The sequence below is a fragment of the Vigna angularis genome, chromosome 9, assembly GCF_016808095.1.
Source record: "Vigna angularis cultivar LongXiaoDou No.4 chromosome 9, ASM1680809v1, whole genome shotgun sequence".
Lineage (NCBI taxonomy): Eukaryota > Viridiplantae > Streptophyta > Magnoliopsida > Fabales > Fabaceae > Vigna > Vigna angularis.
In genome coordinates, this window is record NC_068978.1 from 27,859,583 (window position 1) to 27,885,727 (window position 26,145).

Sequence of the window (26,145 nt, forward strand, 5' to 3'; positions counted from 1 at the left end):
CTTTTTTCTTCTTTTTCTTCCTTCTCTTCTTTTTTCTTCCTTCTCTTCTTTTTTTCCTCTTCTTCCTCCTCCTTCTCTTAATGCACAAACTTGTATAATATATATTGCAAGACTCCTCTAATTATACAATAGATAGATCGTCTAATATGTATTAATAAATTCATCTAATATGTGTATGAATAAATTCATCTAACGTATATTGTTAAACTGATGTAATTAATGTTTGGACAAACTCATATAATGTGTGTTACATGATTCATCTGATCAATATATGAACATACTCGTGTAATGTATTTTTAGACCCATCTAATCTAATCAATGTATGAAATGACTCATCTAATATTTTTTTAGGCTTTATACCTATTTTGGTCCCTGGAATGAGGAGGTTTGTTCAATGTGATCCTACATTTTAAAAAAAGTTAAAAAAAAGTCCCAATTTGAATAAAAATGGTTCAAGTTAGTTCTTTTTGCTTACGGCATTAAAAATCTAATGGTGCAGTTGTCTCCTTAGCCAAAACTTAATGAGTTGTCCACTTTTTCTCAGCGTGGTACACTAAGGTAATATAACGTGTTAACTTTGAATTTTTTTTTTAAAAAAGTTGTTTGCCACGTCAGCTTCATCTTCCACCTCCACAAACGTTAGAGCCACAAACCATCGCTGTCAACACCTTAGATCATTGCTAAGGCTACCAGCTTCTTCCTAACAAACAAATTACATTTTCCTCCTCCATGTGCCACCACAACGAAATCAAAAAACTACCATCATCTTCTCCGTCAAACTTTCAAAAAACCTCAAACACAACCACGTGAAGTCCATCAACAATCGCAAGCAATCACGCCAGTCACCATGACCAATGTTCATCTCATTCCTTGCGATTTAACCACAGTGAAACTTGTAATTCCAAATCTACGAGCAAATCACGCATCTCCTTCACCACAAAACCCAATCGCAATATCCTCCATGGTAACCAAAACGCGAGCTCCTCCACCAATCTCCTCCTTTGAAACCTGCAAGAAACCGCAGAGACCTAAAGAAACCTAAATCGAGTCTCATCCATAGCCACCGAGAACCAGCCCAACCAAATTCCAGATGAACACTAATCGTAAGACAAAAAAACCCAAATTAGGAACCCTAATCACGAATAAAAAAGCGCCCAATCCTCTCGCGAAAATCACCCAACTAGGATTCGCCATCAGCGCATCAAACTCTTCAAACCTACAAGCAAATCCTCCATCACGAGTCTTCATCGCGCCATCAACAACTGCATCTTCTTCAACACAGAGCAAACAACCCCGTTTTCTTTTAACCTTCTGTCAAAATATTTTTTTTAATTCAAAATTGATACCACATATTACCTCAATGTGTCACGCAATGAGGAGTGGACACCTCATTCAGTTTTGGTCAAGAGGTAGTTGCACCGTTACATTTCTAACGTTGTAAGCAAAAAGAACTAACTTGAACCATTTTTACACAAATTAGGACATTTTGTAAACTTTTTTTTAAAATGTAGGACCACTTTAAACAAAACTCCTCGAGAGAATAAAATAGGTATTAAACCAAAATACCATACTTATCTAATAATTATATATAAACTTGTATATAGGTACAAGTAGAGTTGTCAAATGAGCCCCTTTAATAAGATTTGGCCCTAGCCCATGTGGGTTGGGGCCAAAAAAGTCCACAGGGTCAAAATAACTCTTTATTAAAAAAGCCCATAGGGCTAAAAACCCTTAAAGCCCTATAGGCCAGGGCCAGCCCATGGGCTTTCCTTTTTACAAAATTTAAGTCCAGAAACATAATATCATCATACAAGTAATCAGAAATCATGTGTATTTTTTATCCAGCTTTCATTTTGTCTTTGTTAGTAATAACTTATAACCATAATTGATTCATGTATAATTATATTTTTTTACCAATAAAATTAATTTTCTACTTCATAACTGTTTCTATATTAATTAGTTTATTAATAATGCTTTTATACAATTATTCCTTAATTTCCAAATTTTGTTTTGATAATTTTTTCATCTTAATTTTAGTTTGTAAATTTGACGGTTTAAAGATATCCACATAAAATAGGTTTAAAAGTTAAAAAATTTAATTTAATTTGTAAAATTTTGATGGACTAACGAATTTATTTATAGATGATAATCTATTTTGTCACTAGTTTAAATCAATATCATTCGATTAAGATTTGTGATCAAAATTATATTATTTTTAATTGGTGTGAACATGTTAAAATTTTGACTTAATAACTTTTTAACTTTTTTAATTTTCCAAATTTAATAAAATTAATATTTATTATTTACAAAGTTATATAATTCTTTTTAAAAAAATTTATGAAACGTATAATTTAGTCATTTACATCAATTTATATATTTTTGTGTCTTTTTCATATATTTTATATTATATTCATTTGTCTTTTTTATTAGTTTCTTATTAAGAGACATTGATGTAATTTATTTATTATTATAATTATTATAATTTTTATTTATTTTATATGTTAATAATTAAATACAATAATAATTTAAATTTTAGTATTATAAATTATAATATTATATTTATTTAAAAATATTGTATCTATTATTTAATTATTTTTTATTACAATCGGCTCAATTATGATAAATAATTCAATAAAAACGATCTTTGTTGGATAAAGATAAGTATGATTTTAAAATATTAATTTAATCTAAAAGGTTAGAAAAAAAATATGATTTTATAACCACTGGGATTACATCTAGATCTTGTATACTAACATATATGATATTCATAAGAATTTTGCCTAACAAGGATTTTCACTAAAAAGTTAGTTATTTTATTACGTGAAATTAATTTTAAACTTTACAAAGTTTGTGGTTTAATTTTTTAATGTATATATATCTATACAAAACATTCAACAAAAGAATTTTATATGACAAACTATAAAAAATAAAAATTTTACACCGATATTAAAAATTCATCCAATCAGTATATTTGAATTTAAAATCTATCCATAATTAATATTTCAAATATTTATATAGATATCAGAATTCAATTATTGAAAAATCAAATTTTCAACTGTGTTACTTTTATAATTTCTTTTTAGAAATTTTTTTCATTTTCTTTTTAATAAAAATAATAATAAAAAATTTCTTTTTTAACTTTCCAAAATAATAAAATTATATATTTAAAATATACTTATAATTAAAAAATTATTTTAAATAAGTTTTTATAAAATCAATATTTATACATTTATATTTAATTAAAAAGATATTAAATATCATATAAATTTTGAAAATTATTGAACTTGTAAAGTAAATAAAAGAAATAATTAAAAAAACATTAAAAGTGAATTAATTTAGTTTGGGGACTAGCCCCATCCTAACCCTACCCCAACCCACTTTATGTGGGGCTTTAGGGGTTGGGGCTTTTAAAAAGTCCCTATTAAGGGAGCTAGAAAATTGGGACTTGATTTTAGAAGGAGTTAGGGTCAACCCATGGGTCAGAGGTTCAAATGACACCTCTAGGTACAAGCTTGTTCATATTGTGCAATAGGTAATTGCTTCCACTGCCATCCAAAATCACCATTTTCATAACTAAATTGTGGTTAAAATTTCTATCATGATTGAAATTACCTCTATTGCTAAAGAATTTGTCATTAGATACTAATTTCGTGAGTTGAACTATTTGAATTGACATTAACATAGAATGCTAAGTTAATTGAATTCTTTTTAGCAATGTTAATGGTAGAAGATTCAATTAACCTTCTCCTAAACTTGTTTATACTCGATTAGTGTGCAAGTAATAATGCCTCAATGTCACTTATTGGAGTACAGCCAAAATTGCTTTGAATAACCAAGGGCATTAACTACTAAATTGATACAAGAAATTCACGCTTCGTCTTCTGTTCTAGCATCATGATACAAAAACACTATAATTGTTGCGCTTTCACATGTCTACATTTCTAAAAATACTCATAAACTCCCAAATTTGATAAATGTTCACAACCTATTAACCAAGATAAATTCACAGCCTATTAATCAAGATAAAATCGACAAGAGAGCTGATCAAAGACACAATATAAGGATCTAATCTTGTTGTTCCCAATTGCAATAAGCCAACATTTCACTTCCTATTTGACAGTTTTCTTCAGTGAGAAACCATATGAAAATAACGGGGTTTGCGACAAAGCGATGAAATTCACGTTTCTTAATAACCAATACAACTTATTGCTCCCGTAATAGAAAATTAAAATCAATTATATTTTTAGAAATAAAATACAAGAAAGGAGAAGTGGAAGTGAAGAAAACAAAATTTTGAGTTGTCTTCATGGATGCATCTTTAAGCTCTTGATATTCAAGATGTAACTTGTATTAGATTATTTGAAACTTATTCTTACAGTAAGTCGTAGTTGATTTTTATGTAGAAGTATGTTGACATATGATGGTAAGTCTAGTATAAAAGTTATAGCTGTCCAAAACTTTAATAATTGTCCCATTCACTAATGCACCAAGTTGGCATATGAATAATGACCATTATATTAGGAAAAGAGTGAAAACAACAACGAAATAATTGTCTGGTATTTTTGAAAGTTCCTATAAAGACAAGGACATAAAAAAGCAACATAGAAAAGAACGTTTAAAGGTGATAAGGAACTTTAAAAAAGTACCTAAGTGAGACTAACAATGATACTTGAATCTAGTATTTTACTTAGTGTAGATATTATTAGATATATTTATTTAACCATTTTTCAGGTATTCGAGTCGAATTTATTTAGAGATATTATTTAAATTTTATGAACTTTGTATTATTATATTATTTAATACAATCCAATTTACTTATCGTTACATAAAATAGTTTTTATAAAAATAGTTTTATATTTATATGTCATTTTAAAAACATTGTTAAAAAAATCATGTTAATTATTATAACTGCGAAAAAAGAAAATGTAAAGATAAGAAGAAAAAAAAACATATAAGATTAGAATCAATATTTTTCATATATTAATTACTTTCTTATATATAAAAATTTGGTTTTTAGTCAATTACATTTCAAAATCACATATCTAAATTCTCTTTTAAAAGAATAACATAATTTCATTATGAACTTCATTAGGAAGAAGTTATGTTTATGGACGAATTTTGACTATTGGAGTGAAGTCGTAAAAACACATTATGATAAGATTAAAATCACTAATAACTAATTTGATCAATAATTTTATTGAAAATAATTTTTTTATAACGACTTTTATATTAAGACTGAAATTATCTTTCTTTATAATTAACTTTATTTAAAAATTTTCATAAAATTTAATAAGAGAAGTCATCTTTTCTTAAAATAAAGATAACTTTAGTTTAATACAAATTGAATTGAAGTTAAGATATAATGACTTTGTTTTGTGTTTAGTTTAGTTGTGATTAATGACATGGTATTACGATAAAGAGTTTCTTTTTTTTTGCCAAAATTTGACAAAAGTTACCTAATCATGACTTCAATAAAACTTATTTTATGAGAGTTATCATATAAAAATAAACAACTTCAATGTAAATTATTTTGAAAGACGTCGTTTATACCTAAAACGACTTTGTTTTAAAAAAAATCTTTAAACAAAATACACAACTTCAACGTAATAAAAAATTAAGTATATAATTAATTAAAAGTAATCCTAATGAAAATCATCTTATGACTTCATCTTCACAATTTGAGACTTGTTCAAAAGTCGTTCGTATGAGACTCCCTTAACCTTTTAGGTAATTTAAAAAGAAATCGAAGTAATTTGAAAAGCATACTAACCGATAAAAAGAACTAGGAAATTAACCGGTAATAATGATAAAATTCTATTGATTTCAACTTCATTCAACACTTAATTTCTTTCTGAAATCCAGCAAGACTATAAGTTCATCTGCAGTCAATCGCGTTTCTCTTGTAAGCAACTTTTGCAAGTTTCTCTGCGTGTTTTTGCATAATTGTTGACCCTAATGTCTTCTTCTTCATCATCACAACCCCAATGGATCTACGACGTCTTCATCAACTTCAGGGGAGGAGACACTCGCAGAGACTTCGTCTCGCATCTCTACTGCGCCCTCTCCAACGCCGGCGTCAACACTTTCTTCGACGACGAGAATCTGCTCAAGGGAACGCCGCTGGAGGAGCTAACGCGAGCGATCGAAGCCTCTCAGATTGCGATCGTCGTTTTCTCCGAAACCTACACCGAATCCACTTGGTGTCTAACCGAGCTTCAGAAAGTAATCGATTGCAACGAATCCTACGGCCAAATCGTTGTGCCCATATTCCACGGCGTCGAACCGTCCATTCTACGCAATCCCAAAGGTCGCTTTCGTGAGGCTTTGGAAGCTGCTGCGAAGAAAAAGTTTTCCGAAGAGCATAGGGAGTATGGGTTGTCGAGATGGAAAAACGTGCTCAAGAAAGCTGCAAATTTCTCTGGTTGGGATGTGAAGAATCACAGGTACATCACAGGGTTTGAGACGTAATACATCAAGTTTTAAGCTTAATACTGCAGTTTTAATATTTTTAAAAGATTTCAAATTTTGAATTGAATGAAGTTGTTAATTTTCACTTGGACATTTTTTTTTCTCTAAGTTTTCCAAATTTGTCTCCACAAATGTTTCACTAACATTACTTTTTCAACTCACCAATGAACTTGCTTTTTTCCCCTCTCTAATCTCCTCAAACTTGGTCATTCTTGAGAAGAGAAGGAACAAATTAATCGGATAGTTGAAAGAGATTAAAGAGAAAAAGAGTAACTTGAAATTGGAAGAGGACAGAGGAAAGAAATGAGTGGATGGCGAACAGTAGGGTTCTTAACCAAAATGAAAGATATTTTTGAGACTTAATATAATGAAATTTTTTAATAAAAAATCAATTAAAAATATGAGTTACTTAAAAAACTTAATTAATTTCAAAATTATTTTACCAAAATTGTTTTAAAATTTGGTGTGTAAATACACACATATATATGTATTTATTTCAGTGTAAAATCTTAATTTGCCTTTAAAATATTAAATTATTGTAATTTGTAGAATGTAATTATGAAATAAAGAATATTGCAGGAAGTTTCATAACATTCTTAATTAGTGTAGAATTAAGTAATTTGAGTTTAGTAGTAATTTAGAAATGTGTCTTGCATTAAATTTTCACTCAGTTTTTCCTAATTTGAGACATAGCTGCTTTAACATATAATAAGTGCAATACCTAACTGTCTTAAACTCTTTGGAAGCCTAACTTTGCCTTGTATACAAAACAGTTTTTGGGAATCTTCCATGCTCACATGCATATCTAATAAAATTAGAGCAATATATATGAGAGAGATTACAAGAAATGAATCCAATAAAAGTATTTGAAAAATGAATAGGAGCATGTCTTGTTATTATTGGAAGAATTTTGGAAGAACATATAAATTTAGGACTGATATAACGCTACTAAGTAAATTAATTAAGTTTCTTAGTTTTTTGTGAATGAGTTAATATTGGTTGTTATAAAAAACAAAAGAGTATCTTTCTAGTACGTCGTTATTTTGATTGTTTGTACTCGTTATTGAATTTGAAGGAATACAGCTAAACTAGTGAAGGACATTGTTGATGACATACTGACAAAACTAGACTACGCACTCTTGTCTATAACTGAATTTCCTGTTGGATTGGAATCCCGTGTGCAAGAAGTGGTTGGAATTATAGAAAATCAATCCGCCAAGGTCTGCACCATAGGAATTTGGGGAATGGGTGGATCGGGCAAAACTACCATGGCCAAAGCCATCTACAATCAAATTCATCGTAGATTCAATGATAAGAGTTTCATTGAAAATATTAGGGAAGTTCGTGAAACAGATGGAAGAGGGCATGTTCACTTACAAGAAAAACTTCTTTCAGATGTCCTAAAAACAAAGGTCAAGATACATAGTGTTGGGATGGGAACAACTGTCATCGAGAACAGACTTTCTAGAAAGAAGGTGTTCATTGTACTTGACGATGTGAATGATTTTGGCCAATTAAAAGATCTATGTGGAAATCGTAAATGGTTTGGTAAGGAAAGTGTAATAATCATTACAACTCGAGATCTACACCTACTTGACCTACTTAAAGTTGATTATGTTTATAAAATGGAGGAAATGGACAAAAATGAGTCCCTTGAGCTTTTTAGTTGGCATGCTTTCAGAGAAGCGAAACCAAGAGAAGACTTTGATGAGCTCGCAAGAAATGTAGTTGCTTATTGTGGAGGTCTACCACTAGCTCTTGAAGTCCTTGGTTCTTATTTAATAGAGAGGACAAAGAAAGATTGGGAAAGTGTATTGTTAAAACTAGAAAAAATTCCCAATGATCAAGTTCAAGAGAAATTAAGAATAAGCTTTGATGGTTTATGTGATGACATGGAAAAGGATATATTTCTTGATGTATGTTGTTTCTTTATTGGTAAAGACAAAGCCTATGTTATAGAGATACTGAATGGTTGCGGGTTACATGCTGACATTGGAATAACAGTTCTTATTGAGCGTAGTCTCTTAAAAGTTGAAAAGAACAACAAACTTGGAATGCATCAATTGCTACGGGACATGGGAAGAGAGATAATTTGTGAGAGTTCAAGAAAGGATCCTGGGAAGCGGAGTCGATTGTGGTTTCGTGAGGATGTACTTGACGTATTGACAAAGAATACAGTAAGTACATTCTTTATACACAGTTTTGAAACTTGAAAGTTTTCGTCTTTTTACATTCAATATATGTGTGGTTAGGCTGAGCTTTAAGTATACCTTTATCGTGAGCTAACAAAAGAGGTTTCCATTTTTCTTTTTCTTTTTTCTTTTCATCACAGGGAACTGAAACTATTGAGGGATTGGCTCTGAAATCAGATTTCATTGGCAAAGATTGCTTCAAAGCTTATGCTTTTGAGGAAATGAAGAAATTGAGACTGTTGCAACTTGATGATGTACAGCTTACTGGAAATTATGGTTATCTTTCTAAGCAACTTAGGTGGGTTTGTTGGCAAGGATTTCCTTCAAAATATATACCTAAATTTTTTTTTCTGGAAGGTGCAGTTGTGATTGATTTAAAACACAGTAATCTTCAACTTTTCTGGAAAGAACCTCAGGTACGTATCACATTCCGTTTTCTTTTAAAACTCAATTTAACTAATCTAGGAATTTTTTCCACTTTACCACTGTTTCAATTTTTTTCTTCTCTAATCTTTTTCCTAACTAAAACTATCTTCTTGTAGATTTTGAGGTGGCTAAAAATCCTCAATCTTAGTCACTCCAAGTACTTGACTGTAACTCCTGACTTTTCCAAACTACCAAATCTTGAAAAGCTTATTCTCAAAGATTGCCCACGTTTGTGCAAGGTACACAAGTCCATAGGAGGTCTCCGCAATCTTCTACTGATAAACTTAGAAGACTGTAAAAGTCTTGGCAATCTGCCAAGGGGAGTTTATAAGTTGAAATCTGTAAAAACTCTCATCCTTTCAGGTTGTTTGAAGATTGACAGATTAGAAGATGATATAGTGCAGATGGAATCCTTGACAACACTAATTGCTGAAAATACTGCTATGAAACAAGTGCCCTTTTCAATAGTAAAGTCAAAAAGCATTGTTTATATATCGCTATGTGGATTTGAAGGATTTTCGCGTAATGTTTTCCCTTCTATCATTCGTTCTTGGATGTCGCCAACAATGAATCCCCTATCTTATGTTCATCCATTTTGTAGCACATCGTCAAATCTAGTTTCCATGGATATGCAAAGTTATAGTTTGGGTGATCTTGAACAAATGCTTAGCAGCCTCTCAAATCTACGAAGTGTTTTGGTTCAATGTGACACAGAGTCTCAAGTTTCTATGCAAGTAAGGTCACTTTTGGGCAACAGTGTAAATTTTACACAGGTCGAAATATCATCTCAAATATCAAATCATTACTTTAGGTCTTATTTGATTGGAATTGGAAGTTATCAAGAAGTCTTCAATAATCTAAGCGCTAGCATATCTGAGGTTCCTTCCCTTTTCCTTTGTCTGCTTTCCTTCACTTTTCAATTTAGCTATTACTTAAGTGAACATGACATATCTAAATAAAACTTAAATGTTCTGGTTCTTTTAGTTCTTTTTCCTTCTCTAATCACACGGCTTCATTTAAAAATACTTTATTTTAATACTCAATAAGCCAAGTGATCATTCTCATATGAAGCACTAGGAAATTGATTCCCACTTTCTTCCTGCCATGCTTGCTTCATGTTTCTTATACTCCCAGAGAAAAACAGGTTGAAAGACCTGTGTGATATATACAGAAATGCATCCTAATGATTTGTTATAGAGTACACAACAAAACTATTATCCAAATTTTTGAGTTAGTTATCATAACAATGTTTTAATTTATGCATTATGTTGTTATATTGTTAAAAAGCCTGGAATGACAAAATAATGATTGTAGGAATCCATTTTGAATATAACAATTACATAAATGGCTAAACTTTTTTCGCATGATACAGGGATTGGCAACCAGCGAGTCTTGTGATGCTTTTCTCCCAGGTGACAATGATCCTTTTTGGTTGGCCCATATGGGTGAGGGAAATTCAGTGTATTTCACTGTGCCAGAGGATTGTCGCATGAAAGGAATGGCTTTGTGTGTAGTTTATTTATCAGCCCCTGAAATCACAGCAACTGAATATCTTATTAGTGTTTTAATGGTTAATTACACAAGGTACACTATCCAGTTATTCAAGCGAGAGACGGTATTTTCCTTTAATGATCTAGATTGGCAGGGCATAATATCACATTCAGGCCCTGGAGACAAGGTGGAGATTTTTGTGAATTTTGGCCATGGATTGGAGGTCAAGAAGACAGTTATCTATCTAATGTGTGATGAATCAATTGATAAGGAAGTCAAACCTTCTCCTGAGCCAAAGAAGGAACCAAAGAAAAACGTCTTTGAAAGATTTATAAAGAAAATTTTAATATAAGATTTCAGAAGGGTAGAGGCTTCAGCCAATTTTGCCCGGACAGCCAAAGTCAGTCTGGGATACCTATTCCTATTCATGGGGAGAGGAGGGATATCTATGTTACAAACATTCCTCAATCTTTCTTACCCGTTGTGCTAGCCTCATGGTTTCTCAAGGTATGATGCATAAGAATCGTAGCAAATAATATTAATTTATTGTAGCACTTTTTGTGTAAAATTTAAAAGATGGAAGAAAAAGAAATGCAAATAGTTGTTTTTTTCTTTCTATTTTCCGAAGGAAATTTTTGTGCATGCACATTGTTGTATGTATCTAATTTTCAGCAGATGAAGATCGTTCATTTACAGGATGTGTGTATCCTCTATTATTTCCTAACTCTTGTTTTAGTTAGTATGTATTTTATATATGCAGTTGGGTATTGATGTTTTATGGGGTATAATATACTTGTTTACTCTAATGAGACTTCTCTTATTTGCCTTTAACTTTCAATGATGAAAATTACAGGGTAAGGATTGAACCTGAATTTTAATTCTGCTTAGTTATTAGTGCTACTAGATCTGATTAATTGATTCATTGTTATATAAAATAAATTTTTTTGACAGGCTTTCTCTCGCTCAGCTCTGAAACAGAATGATGTTGTCACTGCTGTGGAGAAAATGGCAATATTCTCTCAAGCTTAAGTTATTTACATATGTTGGTTGGAATGTAAGCTCTGATTTGGCTTAGAGGCATTTTCAAATTTTAAGGAATACAACATTATCCAACAATAAGTGGTAATACTGCTAGTATTTGACAAAGTATACTTAGATGAAATTGGGCCAAATTTTACATTTTAAAATGATGTTTTTACTTTTACTTTTTAAATGTGGACTGATCCGCAAAACTCTGGGATAGATGCAGGTGAAGCTTGATAAGTTAAGAGTTTTGCTGCTTAGGAAATCTCGTTAGAAGCATTGCCGGCGGTTTATCCATATGCCTTCCTCTACATAGAGATACCCTGCCCGTGTCTGCATACATTACCAATTCACAAGACAACTTCCTCAGAATCCGATTCTTCAATTTTTCAACTTCACATAGGAGAAATGGCTACAATACCCAACGAACATGCTTTTCTATCCTAGACTTGCACAATAGTATCCTGTTGTATCAAGCTTATGATAATCTCAAGTATCAAGGGGGTTCCAATCTAAATTTAAGGTACTACCTAAAGATCCAAAATCTCTTATAATCCTCAGATGACAATAAAATGTAGTTCATTGATAATGACGTTTACGTACAAATATTGTTTTATTTGACCCTTTCAGTCGAGTATTAGAAAATACACAGAGAAGATATTAGAAACTTGTGCTTGAAGTTAGAACAGCAGTATATTACACAAAGTTTTCCAAAAAATGTAAAGTCAAATTAGATAGGCGTAGTTTTTGTTAAATGTTAGACTGTAAATAACTTTATAAAAAAAATTAACTTTGTTGATCTAATTGTTAAATTATAATTTCTATCCTTATAAATTTTGTTAAATTTGAACAATCGTAATCATGATTACTCAGATTAAATTTGAACAAAAATAATAATGATTATCCATATCAAATTTTTGTTAAAATTTCAAATTTTTAAAAGTATACATTAGACTACACTGATTTCGATTTGATTTATTTAAGATATCAGATAACTTTATATTAATATAAAATTGTGCATATATAATTTGTAAAGAGAACTTTCAAACTAGTTATGAATTTAGAAAAGATGATTTAATAGATTAACCGATGTAAATAAAAGTTATATAGTGTAATTTGATTTATTTTCATATATATATATATATATAATTTAAATTATGTACATACAAAACAATGTTTTTTTCTTGAAAAGAATATTTTATTAATACACTCGACTGGAAACACTTAAATCCCACATGATGACTGTTTAATGTGCAATAAAAAAAAGTTCTACTTGAAGCATAAACATGCTTTCATTTTCTTTGCACTTTTTGAAGTTATTTTTTTCTTTTTTTTCTTTGGCTTCTTTGGTAGCTCCATTTGGATATTATGAGATGGTTCTATTTGTACTTCAGGAGATGATTGCGCACTCCCTTCTCCTGATGGATGTGTGCTCTGTTCAGGTGATGCACTTTGTGTTTCAATTGACTGACTAAATATTAGATAGACACCTGCTTTCTTTATTGTCATTCCATGCTCAAAACTTACGAAAATGTCGACATTGTCACCAGGTCCTAGATTTGATATTATGCCTACCCAATCTTCATCACTAAAAGACATTGTTGCTGTTTGCTTGTATATCTGAATGGTGTTCTTTGTGTAATTAAAGATGAATACACTAGCAAGACTTTCAGTTGCCATGTTATCGGGGGTTGATGAACAAACAACACACAAAATCATCCCCTTCATTGGGCAATCACTATCATCAGGCACTTGAAAAGGTATTGAATAATCTTCCCCTGTATAGGTTAACCAATAAGGATACTTGTCTCCTGGAAGGAGAAAATCACTGGAACTATGGGTTTTCAGGACCTGTATCATGAACTAAATCTTAGTCATTTACGTATTTATATGCTATTCAATTCAAGTGGATATTTTGTGCCACTATAGTGTCTGTTCAGGAACAAAAGTGTACAGCATAAAAATTAGATAAGGTAAACGGATTGAAATGAATTCAGTCAACAGTTAGGTGAGATTTCTACATGCACTACTTTATTTATGATACCCGCTTACAATAAAATTTGATCATCTCAAACCATAAATTTGTTCAAGGTAATACTTGTGCATTGAGTTTTAAGATTTTGTCATTGACAATTCCAAAATAAGATTCCCCATCATAGCTCCCATTTGAAAAAAGAGATTTTTGTTGGGTAACGGAGTAATGTAATCTCACTAAAGGAAAGAAAATTAAAACACTCTTCTGTCTAACTTGAAGGAGAAAATAATAGGAAAAACAATGACATGGAGAACCTTGAAAGAAAAATTGTTCTTCTTTTCATAATATTTCTCTCAACCACTAAAACATCAAAGCAGTATACAAGAAAAGGAAGAGATTTTGATGTCTTGCTAAGCAAACATTTTGCTTTTTTTATAACAAGAAAGGCAAGCATCAAAGTAAATTTTCTCCGATATGAATTTCTCCTTTCACATTTTCTCACTTGAAGATTTTGATGAAATTAATTAAATTTTTACATCATGCTTTATTCTTTGTCATCATGTTGTCTATTTTTCTGAAAAGTCACAGTAGTATCAAACTCTCATAAACTTGTCAATGCTAATGGAATTTGTCATAACATTGGTCAGGTTTTCATTGATGTGAATCTTTTGCATATTCACGATTCCTTTCTCTACTACTTCTCAAACAAAGTGGTAGCGTATACCTATGTGCTTTGTCTTGGAGTAAAAGACAAGATTTCTTACAATGTGCAAAGGCCTTTTGATTAATATACAACAAGATTTTGTTGCTTGTGCTTGACTTGATCCATTAACCTTTGAATCTAAATAGTTTCCTTACATGCTTGAGTAGTTGCCTTGTACTCAACTTTTGTAGTAGACAAAGCTATAACATGTTGTAACTTGGATAACCAACTTACTACCATAACCAACTTACTACCCCTCTTGGAAGTATAAACACAAAGTCAGTAGTATATCTCTTTGGCTTATTTAAGGATTATCTAAGTAGCACTTCAATTCTCTCCGTTAGGATTTTCATGAATCTACTAACCACTCTCATTGCTTATAAGATGTTTGGTCTTGTATATATCTCGACGTATATAATATTTTCTATTGCTAATGCATACAATACTCAATATATTTTCATCTTATCTACTTAATTGTTAGGACTCATACTTGAGGGTAACTTTCAATTGACAAGAAATAAGTCAAAAAAATTTCTTGCAATCTTGTATTTTGAATCATCACAAGATTTTTTGTAATTATTATGAGAAAACCAAATCTTCTTATCCTTTTTTTCTTGGATAATTTACATCCCTAAAATCTTGTTTACTAATCATATCAAACTTCTTATCCAACTATGCGTCAATTCTTAAATTCAAGCTTTGTTTAGGCCTACCACTATGTCATCTACATGTAACAACAAGATGATAAAATCGTTCTCATCAAACTTATTGTAATAATTACAACGGTTTTCACTCAATATGTTGTAACCAAAGCTAATAATTGAGGTATATACATCTCGTGTTTGAGACTAGACATTAATGGCATAACACTTGATAGCGGGGAACAATATGCCTGACAAACAAGTTTCACTGGGATAGACTCTAAACTATAGCTCTATACCATATTGAATGTATGTGCCAAGTTGCACCTAAATCCACTATCCACCAATCATGTAATTGTTTTGCACCATTAGTGCTAACTACTGCTTCACTCACCGTAATATCTCCCTCTTTTGAGGTACTTGCAACATAACCTTGTGAGACTCATGCTTCAAAGTTCTTTTCTCCATTCTTCTTATGTCAATAATTTTTCTTTGCATGTCTTCTCTTGTCACAATGGTAGCATTTGAAATGATTTTTACTTAAAAACTTTGATCTACCATGAGTTTAACTCCCACTAGAGTTATGTCCTATTGATCTACCTCCCTCCATTCTCAAGGTCTTTGCTTACTTTGAACTTTCAGTAACATCATTCTCAAAATGTCCTATTGATTTACCTCCCTTCATTCTTAAAGCCTTTTTTTGCTTACTTTGAACTTTCAGGAAGATCATTCTCAATGTAGCTCCTTCATTCTTAAGGCCTTTTTTTGCTTACCTTCATTCTTAAGGCCTTTTTTTGCTTTTTTTTGCTTACTTTGAACTTTCAGGAACATCATTCTCAAGGCCTTTGCTTACTTTGAACAATCATTCTCAAGGAACATCATTCTCAAGGCCTTTGTTATTTTTATATTGATGATTAATTCAGGGTGTCCTTCAATATTGTTATTTTTATATTGATGATGGGTTGATTAGGTAAATTCTGAAGTAGTAGGTAAATTCTGAAGTAGAAGTGGGTCACCAATGGACACACGAACATACTTTAAAGTGTAGGTGTCTTCAATATTATTTTTATATTGATGATGGGTTGAAGTAGGACACACTTAAAATATGAACAATACTATATTCTTGTTACAATAAGAACCTTTAGAACTTCCACGATGTGTAGGTGTAATATGAATTAGGAGAGTAAGAACATATGAAGTCCCAGCTAAACTATCTCAACTAAAATAAAAGATGATAAGATGAATAAACAGATAATAGACAATAATTTAATTTTACTCAAGGAAAGAAAATTACAATACTCTCCTCTCCCCAGAAATCAGAAAAATAACTAAGAGGAGAACCTTATAGGAGAAACTATTCTTCTTCTTTTCTCTGAAGCAGTAAAGTACACTGAAAAAATATGAAATAGATTTTGTTGTCTTCCTAAGAAAATAATGTGCTCATTTATAACAAGAGAAGTAAGCATCAACGTAAATTTTTCTCAATGTATCTACTGAAATATTTTATTAGATTCAGTTTGTAATAGAAGTGATAGAGCAGTGCTCCCAACCAAGCTAAATGCCAAAAAAGTGAAGCATATGCCATTTTTCCAAGTAAAGGTTATCCAATGCTCTCTAAAAAAATAAGGAAGTTAATATGAGTCACACACACAAAGAAAAAGACAGGCGAGAGATTAGAGAGATAGAATGAACCTCTGTCATATCATTGCTAAGCATATCCATGACTTGGTAGTGACTTCCAAATCCAATTAAACGAGATACCATAGAATTTTCTGAAATTTGTGGTGCATAGGTTGTTTCCATCGCAGAATGTAATTTGCAGAAGTCATCCACTATTCTTCTTAATTCTTGAGTTAGTTGAAGATCTGAGTTACATTGCACGCAAATGCTTCGAAGTTTTGAAAACTCACTAAGCTTTGATAGTAGGTTAACCAAATTATTATCCTGTAGATGTACAGAGACTAAAGATGTTGACATGCTTCCAAATGATTGCATAGAGGATACACGACCTGTTGTTGGTGACATCCAAGACCATATGATAGAAGGAAACAAAACACTTGCTAATCCTTCATATCCACAAAGTGATATAAACCCAATCTTTTTTAATCTTATTATAGAAAATGGCACTTGTGTTAGGCTAGTATTCTCTGCCCTTAGAGTTGTTAACGATTCCATCTGCACTATTTCTTCTTCTAACTTGTCGATCTTTGAACAACCAGAAAGGATGAGTACTCTTAAAGACTTCGATTTTATCACTGGGAGATTCCGAAGGCATTTACAGTCCTTCAAATTTAAAATAAGAAGATTAGGCAGATCTCCAATGGAATGGTGCAGCTCAGACAAGTTTGGACAATCTTTTAGAATGACTCTCTCAAGATTTGGTAGTTTTGAAAAGTCAGGGGTCTTTGTTAAGAACTTGGAATGACTAAGATTGATGAACTTTAGACTTTGCAGTATCTGCAAGAGATATATTTAGAAGAGTATTAGTAAAGTAGATGGGGGAAACAATTAGTACGCTCACCATAGAAAACTCTGTTGATGATATACCTGTCGTTGGGGCTCCTTCCATACTAGCTTAAGATTACTGTGTTTCATGTCAATAGCAACTACTTTTCCCTGATAAAAGTTGTCAGGTATGTATTTTAATGAAAATCCTCGCCAATAGACCCATGTCAATTGTTTGGAAATATGCCCATAATCTCCAGCAAGTTGGACATGATCAAATTGCAAAATTCTCAGTCTTTTCATGTTCTCAAATGTTTCGGCACTGAAGTGAACTCTTCCATGTCTATGCAATTTCAAAGCTAATCCCTCAATGGCTTCTGTTCCCTGTAATCAAATAAGCACAGGAAAATTTGACAATTCAATGAAGCTAACCATATGCTATTTTCAAGTAGAAAGGTAATAAGCTATAGGCTGTTTTCAGAAAGCCTATAGCCTCAGCATGCATATAGTGTGCGTTACCAAGACAAACACATTCAAAACCCAAAAATTAACAGTCCTACGGCTTTCACCCAAAAGATTAAGAAAAACAATATGATTGAAAAAATAAAAACAGAATGTGTTACTATGTTCTTGATAAGATCACAATGGATGATTGAAATTTTAAAATAGTTACAGAAAGTTCTTACGGTATGTTCTGTCAATATATCAAGTACGTGATCATGAACCCATAATCTACTGCGCTTTTGTCGTAGCGGTGAACTTTGACGAACAATTTCTCTTCCCATATCACGTAGTAAATCATGAATTCCGAGCTTGTTATTCTTCTCAACTTTGATTAGGCTCCTTTCTACTAGTACTGGTATTCCAATATCAGCATGAAGCCCACAACCATTTAGTATCTCTGTGACATAGCCTCTGTCCTTACCAATAAAGAAGCAGCATATGTCAAGGAATATGTCCTTCTCCATATGATCTGATAAACCATCATAGCTTATTTTCAATTTCTCTTGTATTTTATCATTTGGTATTTCTTTTAGTTTTGATAACACACTTTGCCACTCTTCTTTGCTTCTCTTGTATAAGTAAGATCCAAGAACTTCAAGAGCTAGTGGTAGGCCTCCGCAGTATGTGATTACTTCCTTTGAGACTTCAAAAAAGTCCCTAGTTGGATTTGCTCTCCTAAAAGCATGCCAACTAAAAAGCTCAAGGGACTCAATTTTATTCATTTTCTCGACTCCGTGCACATAGTCAACTCCAATCTCTTTGAGTAGACGTACGTTTCTGGTGGTAATGATTATTACACTTCCTCGACTGATTTCATTACGATTTCCACATAATGCATTTAATTGTTCAAAGATGTTCACATCATCAAGAACAACAAGTACCTTTTTTGTGCAAAGCATTTCTTTGATCTTTCCTTTTCCCCAATCAATGCTATGCACGTTCGTCTTTGTTGTTTTAAGGATATCTGAAAGAAGCTGTTCTTGCAAATCAATTGGGCCCCGATCTCCTCCCCAAACTTCTCTAATATTTGCAAGAAAACTTCTATATTTGAATTCATGACGAATTTCATTGTAAATGGATTTGGCTATGGTTGTTTTGCCAATCCCTCCCATTCCCCAAATCCCTAATATACAGGTTCCTATTTTTTTATTTCTAATAAAGTCAATAGCATGCTGCAGACGACATTCTAGTCCAACTGGAAAGTTTGTGATAGACAAGTATGTTCTATCCAGTCTTTTCAAAACCTTACAAACAATTTCCTTCATAAGATTATTTTCATTTCTGCAACAAAAAATAACCCAAAATGAGAATGGACACAAATTGTCAAAAGATTATAAGCTTCGAATAAAATTTCAATTGTATACAACCTCAGAAACACTTTCTGTAGCAGTGTTCATAGAAGAAGCACTTATACTAAATCTTTTACAAGTACATCAGAAATCTCGTAAATAGCAAATTGATGTGTGTGGTTTCATAAACTATACTGGACTCCTCTAAGACTATATTCATAACTAGGACTCAACTTTCTTCATCCAAAATTGCTCTCAGTTCACATATTCCGAAATATAAAATATACTTCTCAATATATTAATGTTCAATTTTTGACCTACCCTTAAGCCCACGTGAAGAATTTTATGGTATAACATGTTACGTACCTGAGTACGTGAACTAACCAAATACAACCTTTCACACTCTTACAAGCAATAAACAATGGTAATTTGACTGAATAAACCTCTTTATTAAATGGAAATATCGGTATCACAATAAATAACCAATAATTGGGAGCAGGGTCTCCGTCAGTTACCTGAGAGCCTAACCTCTCTTACAAAACTCCTTTCCCAAAAAACTCCCTCTAAACCCTAGGTTCCTCCTTTATTAATACTAATCACTCCTTCCCAAAAAGGTAAAGAATAATAGTAATTATACCTATTTATTATAATTATCTGGTAAGAATATTTCTATCCTTATTTACTATATTTATTTCTATACTATACTGAAGTACGTACTAACTTCCTAATGACTTTCCCACCTGTCCTAACTGTTGTCAGTTAGGACGCTCGTCGTTGCCTCCACTCGCTTAGGACGCTCGTCGTTGCCCTACTCGTTCAGCTCTGTATTTCTCTACCTCCTACCGTTCGGCCTGTTGTCAGTTAGGACGCTCGTCGTTGCCCTACTCGTTCAGCTTTGTTTCTCTAACGTACGTTCCCCTTTTTTCTCTCTCTTATATCTTCTTCTCTCGTAAACTCGCCAGCCCCTAACATTACCCACCTCTTGAAGATCAACCTTGCCCTCAAGGTTGAAGTTTGGATATTGATCTCGGATGGTTACGGCATCTTCCCATGTTGCCCCGTCCGGTCCTCCCTCTTGCCATTCGATCAACACTTCCTGCCATTCGTCCTCTCCTTGTTGCACCTGCCTTTTTTCCAGAACTCTGATCGGCCAGGACGACGGTCCCTCCATCTCTAAGTCTATGGGTAGCTCTTTCTCCACACGGTTCTCCCCCATGACTTTCTTTAATTGCGACACATGGAACACTGGATGAATCCGTGCGGCTTCGGGCAGTTGCAACTTAAATGCCACTTCTCCTATCTGTTGTATGACCGGGAAAGGTCCAAAATACCGAGCGGCTAGTTTAGAATGCAGTGTGGACGATATCGATGTCTGTCGGTGGGGTCTGATCTTTAAATACACCCAATCTCCCACCTCCACATTAGACGGTCTTCTTGCGTTGTCGGCCTGCCTCACCATTAGTTCTTGAGCTCTGGCGAGATGGAATTTTAGCTGGTTGAGCGCCTCATCCCTCGTCTGTAACTCCTGGTCGACGGCTTCCACCAAGGTTTCCCCCGGAACGAACCTGTGTAGTGAAGGAGGAGACCTCCCATATACTGTTTCAAACGGGGTGCATCTCGCCGACTCTTGATAACTGGTATTATACCAATATTCCGCCCAGGGTAGTACTATGCTCCATCCCTTTGGTTGTTTTGAGCAGAAGCATCTCAGATAACCCTCCAATACCCTATTCACGACCTCAGTCTGTCCATCGGATTCCGGATGATAGGCGGTGCTCATCTTCAGTTGAGTTTCCTGTAATTTAAACAACTCCTTCCAAAAATTACTCAGGAACAGTGGATCCCTGTCACTCACGATAGATATTGGCACCCCATGCAACCGGACAATCTCCTTTACAAACACTTCAGCTATGGTTCGAGCGGAATAGGGATGTTTCAATGGTATGAAGTGTCCATATTTACTGAGGCGGTCTACCACCACCAGCACAGCATCATACCCGTGGGACTTGGGCAACTTAACGATAAAATCCATGCTTATCTCCTCCCAAATGGCGTTGGGTATGGGTAAAGGTTGCAACAACCCCTGCGGAGAGGATGACAGATATTTATGTTGTTGACATACCAGGCAGCTTGCTACAAAGTCAGTTACGACTTTCTTCATTCCTACCCAATAAAGAGATTGCGCTACCTTGCGATAAGTCCGGTATACCCCAGAGTGTCCTCCTGTTTGCGTGGTATGAAACTCTGCTATCAACTTGGGCACCTAGGCCGATCGGGCAGACAGCACAAGCCTCCCCTTATAGTGTAACCGCTCGTGTTCCAAAGTGAACGAGGGATATGAGTTGGGGTCTTTTCTCAAATCTTCTATCACCTTCTTTAACTCTTCATCTGCCTCAACTTCTTCCAGAATCTCCCTGTAATCTTGCCAGTAAGGTCTGGCCACAACCCTCAATTCCTTTTCTTCCTGTGGATCATCCTCTTCCTTCCGGGATAGGGCGTCTGCTACCTTGTTGGTGACTCCTGATTTGTACACAATTTCAAAGTCATAACCCAAGAGCTTCGCAATCCAATTCTGCTGATTCTGCATGGTGATGCGCTGCTCCAAAAGGTACTTCAGGCTCCTTTGATCGGTGTGAACCACAAACCTTTGTCCCAAGAGGTAGGGCCTCCAGTGTTGTATGGCTAAAACCAGCGCCATTAATTTCTTCTCATATATCGATTTACTCAATGTCCCCATTGATAACGCTTTACTAAAGAAAGCTATGGGTTTCTTTCCTTGCATGAGTACCGCTCCTACCCCTCTTCCCGATGCATCACACTCAATGTGGAACGGTTGGTCAAAATCAGGTAGAACCAGCACTGGTGCAGTAGTGATGGCCTTCTTTAACCTTGACATAGCCTCCTCTGCTTGCTCCGTCCATGTAAACTGCCCTTTCTTAAGAAGGTCGGTCAAAGGTTTGACAATCTTCCCGTAATCCTTCACAAACCTCCTATAGTATCCTGTCAGACCCAGAAATCCCCTCAAAGCCTTCACCGTCTTAGGTTTCTCCCAGTCTATCACGGCCCTTACTTTGTCCTCGTCCATTTCTACGCCTCTCGCAAATATCCGATGACCCAGATAGCTGATCTGAGTTTTACCGAACTCACATTTTTTTCTGTTGGCCACCCACCTATTCGTCACGAGTTCCCTTAGCACCGTCCCCACATGCTCTAAATGCTCCTCCCAGGATCGGCTATACACCAATATATCATCAAAGAACACCAATACGAATTTCCGCAGGTAAGGCTGCATCAGACTGTTCATTGCACTCTGGAATGTGGCTGGTGCGTTGGTAAGGCCGAACGGCATCACCATGAATTCGTAGTGACCCTGGTGCGTCTGAAAGGTCGTTTTCTCTATGTCTCCTTCTCCCATTCGGATCTGGTGGTAGCCTGATTTCAAATCCACTTTCGAAAAATATTTGGCCCCTCTCAGTTCGTCTAGCAATTCCTCTATCAGTGGGATAGTGAATTTATCGGGTATCGTGGCTCGGTTAAGGGCCCTATAATCCACACAAAATCTCCAACTGCCATCCTTCTTCTTTACTAATATTATCGGGCTCGAATATAGACTGTTGCTCGACCTTATGACGCCCGTTTTTAGCATTTCGGCCACCTGTTTCTCAATCTCCCCCTTCATCACATGGGGGTAACGGTACGACCTTACATTCACGGGATCCGTACCCTCCTTTAATGGAATTTGATGAACCATGCCCCTATCTGAAGGTAGTCCGCTCGGCTCATGAAATACGCTCGCGTGTCGAACCAAAATTTGATTCATGTCATGCTTCTGCTTCTTTGTCATCTCCGGACCGAACGGTCCTTCTCCCTGATCGTTCGGTTTTCTTCCCTCGTCCTTTTCTATCGCCCCAAACTCCCACACCAGCAACCAAGCCTCTACTTCTTTCATTTTGAACAATGCTTCGGGTTCCACCAATCTCCGAGTTAGAGTAGGATCTCCTTTAATGGTCACGTTCCTCCCTGCTTGATCGAACACCATGGTTAGCTTGCCCCAATTTAAGGTTACTTCTCCCAGCTTAGCCAGCCATTCTACCCCCAGTATCACGTCAACTCCGCCCAGTTCAAACAGGTGGAACCGTTCGGTGATCTCCGCCTCTCCCATGCGAATCATTACTTCTTCACAACACCCCCTCGTCTCCTTTCTCTGCCCATCCCCCAAACTCACCCTATAGGGTGGCGTATCTACTACGGGTAATGCCAGTTCCTCTACCAATTCTCTTTTTATGAAGTTGTGGCTGGCGCCACTGTCAATCAAAATCAGTACCTGTTTCGTCCCTAGCTGTCCATGCAATTTCATCGTTCTGGGTTGGGTGAGCCCCCTGCCGAGAAAGCCGATAGCTCCATTTGGTCGAGTTCGGTCTCAGCTTCTTCTTCCCCGCTTGATTCCTCGTCTTCTGCCAGTATCAGCATCCGAAGGCTCCTTTCCGGACAATGATGGCCTGGACCGAACGGTCCCTCACACCTGAAACACCTCCCTTCTTCCCTTGGTTTGACATATTCAGCGTACGGTAAATCCCGCACGTTCCTTCCTTGGTTGTTTGGGAACGATCGTTCTCCTTCTCTCCTCGGGTTTCCTTCCTTTCCTCCCGTCCGCTCCCTCTCTGTGATTCCCGTTCGGTTCTGATTATGCCGACTGGGGTCCGTCCTCATTACTGAACCGCTCGGTTTTCCCCACGTCTGGCTCTTGCTTATGTTTCCACCTCCCGCCTTTGTGCCCCCTTGGAACTCTTCCACGTCCTTTGCCAGTCTCATTACATCCATCAATTCCCTCGGGTCCAGCAATCTGAGTTGATTACGGATCCCCTCCTACAATCCTGCCATGAAGTATCCCATCAGTTGTGCATCAGGTATTTTTTCTGCTTGGCCGGCCAATACTTCGAATTCTTGGATGTATTCTTCCACGGTCCCTGATTGTTTACAGGCCGCCAGTCTCTCGAAGACGGGTCCTCGGTTTCTTCCTCCGAAACGGATCACCAACGACTCCTTTAATCCTGTCCACGTGCGGTTCCTAGCCTTCTCCCTCCAAAACCTGAACCAGTGTCCCGCGATTCCCTCCATGCTGATATAGGCTAGGCACAACTTTTCTTCCTCCGACACTCCTTGTAGTTCAAAGAATTTGTCTGCTCTATAGATCCAATTCAATGGGTCGCTTCCTTCGAAGATGGGTAAGTCTACCCTTCTCCTCCAATACGGTTGCTCCTCTCGGTGTCCACCATCTAGCCTGCCGCCATCCCTCTCGTCCTCCTCATTCCTTCTCCCGTTGACCGACCCCTGACTTCCATCAGAATTTCCCTCATGTCGTCGACCTCGCTCTCCCATCACCTTCACCAGTTCCTGGACTGCTGCCTCTAGTCCTCCCATGGAGATTTCTATTACCTCCAACCTTCCTTTGACAACATTCACTCTTCCCTCCATGATGTATCTCTCTCGTCTCTATTAAGATCCGTACCTATAGATCTGGCAGGTCGGACCAATTGTTACCTACCTGAGTACGTGAACTAACCAAATACAACCTTTCACACTCTCACAAGCAATAAACAATGGTAATTTGACTGAATAAACCTCTTTATTAAATGGAAATATCGGTATCACAATAAACAACCAATAACTGGGAGCAGGGTCTCCGTCAGTTACCTGAGAGCCTAACCTCTCTTACAAAACTCCTTTCCCAAAAAACTCCCTCTAAACCCTAGGTTCCTCCTTTATTAATACTAATCACTCCTTCCCAAAAAGGTAAAGAATAATAGTAATTATACCTATTTATTATAATTATCTGGTAAGAATATTTCTATCCTTATTTACTATATTTATTTCTATACTATACTAAAGTACGTACTAACTTCCTAATGACTTTCCCGCCCGTCCTAACTGTTGTCAGTTAGGACGCTCGTCGTTGCCTCCACTCGCTTAGGACGCTCGTCGTTGCCCTACTCGTTCAACTCTCTGTTTCTCTACCTCCTATCGTTCGGCCTGTTGTCAGTTAGAACGCTCATCGTTGCATCCACTCGCTTAGGACGCTCGTCATTGCCCTACTCGTTCAGCTCTGTTTCTCTACCGTACGTTCCCCTTCTTTCTCTCTCCTATATCTTCTTCTCTCGTAAACTCGCCAGCCCCTAACATAACAGCAAAGTATCACAATAAAAGCCTTCATGGGATTTACTCCAAGAGGTAGCTTACAAGGGAATGATATTAGTAGGTCATATCAGCCTCTTGTATACTATCTCTCTACTTCTACACAAACATTCTTCTAATGCAAACATTGACTCGGGGAAATTTCACTCAGATTTTACTTCTTTCAGTGCTGGTGCTGAACTTTAATAATAATAATAATAATAATAATAATAATAATAATAATAATAATAATAATAATAATAATAATAATAATAATAATAAAACAGAATAGATTGCTTACCTGTAATGTTTCAAATCCCAACCTGATAAATTTGCTGCTTGTGTCAGGGCTTTCTTCCATTGTTTTATCTTGTTCTGTTGGTCAGAAATGACTTCGAAAGAAATATGTTGGGTGTCACGTAAAAATGAGGGGCCAATATCATAAAACACTGGCATAACCACTTGTCCTCTAAAAGCATGGCATTCCATGATTTTGAGGAGTTCATCAAGACACCATGTAGAGTGAATGTAGTTATGGGAGAAAACAATGATGGTTATCTGAGATCCTTCTATTGCATGCAACAGTTCAGATGTCAGCTCTTCTCCCTTATCAAGCTTCTCATCGTCCAGAAAAGCGTTGACTCCAGTGTCTTTGAGGGCAGAATAGAGATGGGAAACGAAATTCCTCCGAGTGTCTTCTCCCCTAAAACTGATGAAGACATCATATGTGAACTGGGGTTTTGATTTTGATTTTGATCTTGATTTTGAGAAGGATGGCGACGAAGAATAAGAAGGCATTGGTTGAATTCGATGAAAA

General features: G+C 35.2%; 2 protein-coding genes across 11 annotated transcripts; one reads left to right on the forward strand and one right to left on the reverse strand.

Moving 5' to 3' along the window:
- Positions 1-5,757: 5,757 nt before the first annotated feature.
- LOC108347352 (TMV resistance protein N) lies at positions 5,758-13,601 on the forward strand. Of its 9 annotated transcripts, XM_052868559.1 has the most exons (10): positions 5,762-6,443; positions 7,544-8,645; positions 8,801-8,936; positions 9,024-9,076; positions 9,203-9,964; positions 10,459-11,084; positions 11,529-11,699; positions 11,821-12,123; positions 12,995-13,042; positions 13,151-13,601. In XM_052868559.1, exons 1-6 carry the CDS (start codon positions 5,956-5,958, stop codon positions 10,927-10,929), a joined length of 3,012 nt encoding a protein of 1,003 aa, XP_052724519.1. In that variant the 5' UTR covers positions 5,762-5,955; the 3' UTR covers positions 10,930-11,084; positions 11,529-11,699; positions 11,821-12,123; positions 12,995-13,042; positions 13,151-13,601. The 9 variants fall into 9 exon arrangements, with proteins under 9 accessions (XP_052724520.1, XP_017442007.1, XP_052724519.1 ...); XM_017586513.2 differs by having other exon boundaries at positions 5,763-6,443; positions 8,801-9,076; positions 12,954-13,042; XM_017586514.2 differs by having other exon boundaries at positions 5,763-6,443; positions 8,801-9,076.
- LOC108346739 (disease resistance protein RUN1) lies at positions 12,547-26,130 on the reverse strand. 2 transcript variants are annotated; one of them, XM_017585792.2, is made up of 5 exons: positions 25,630-26,130; positions 18,051-19,149; positions 17,467-17,748; positions 16,612-17,376; positions 12,547-13,451 (listed from the first exon to the last, which is right to left on the reverse strand). In XM_017585792.2, exons 1-5 carry the CDS (start codon positions 26,124-26,126, stop codon positions 12,870-12,872), a joined length of 3,225 nt encoding a protein of 1,074 aa, XP_017441281.2. In that variant the 5' UTR covers positions 26,127-26,130; the 3' UTR covers positions 12,547-12,869. The 2 variants fall into 2 exon arrangements, with proteins under 2 accessions (XP_017441281.2, XP_052724515.1); XM_052868555.1 differs by lacking the exon at positions 12,547-13,451 and adding an exon at positions 15,797-16,309.
- Positions 26,131-26,145: the final 15 nt, after the last annotated feature.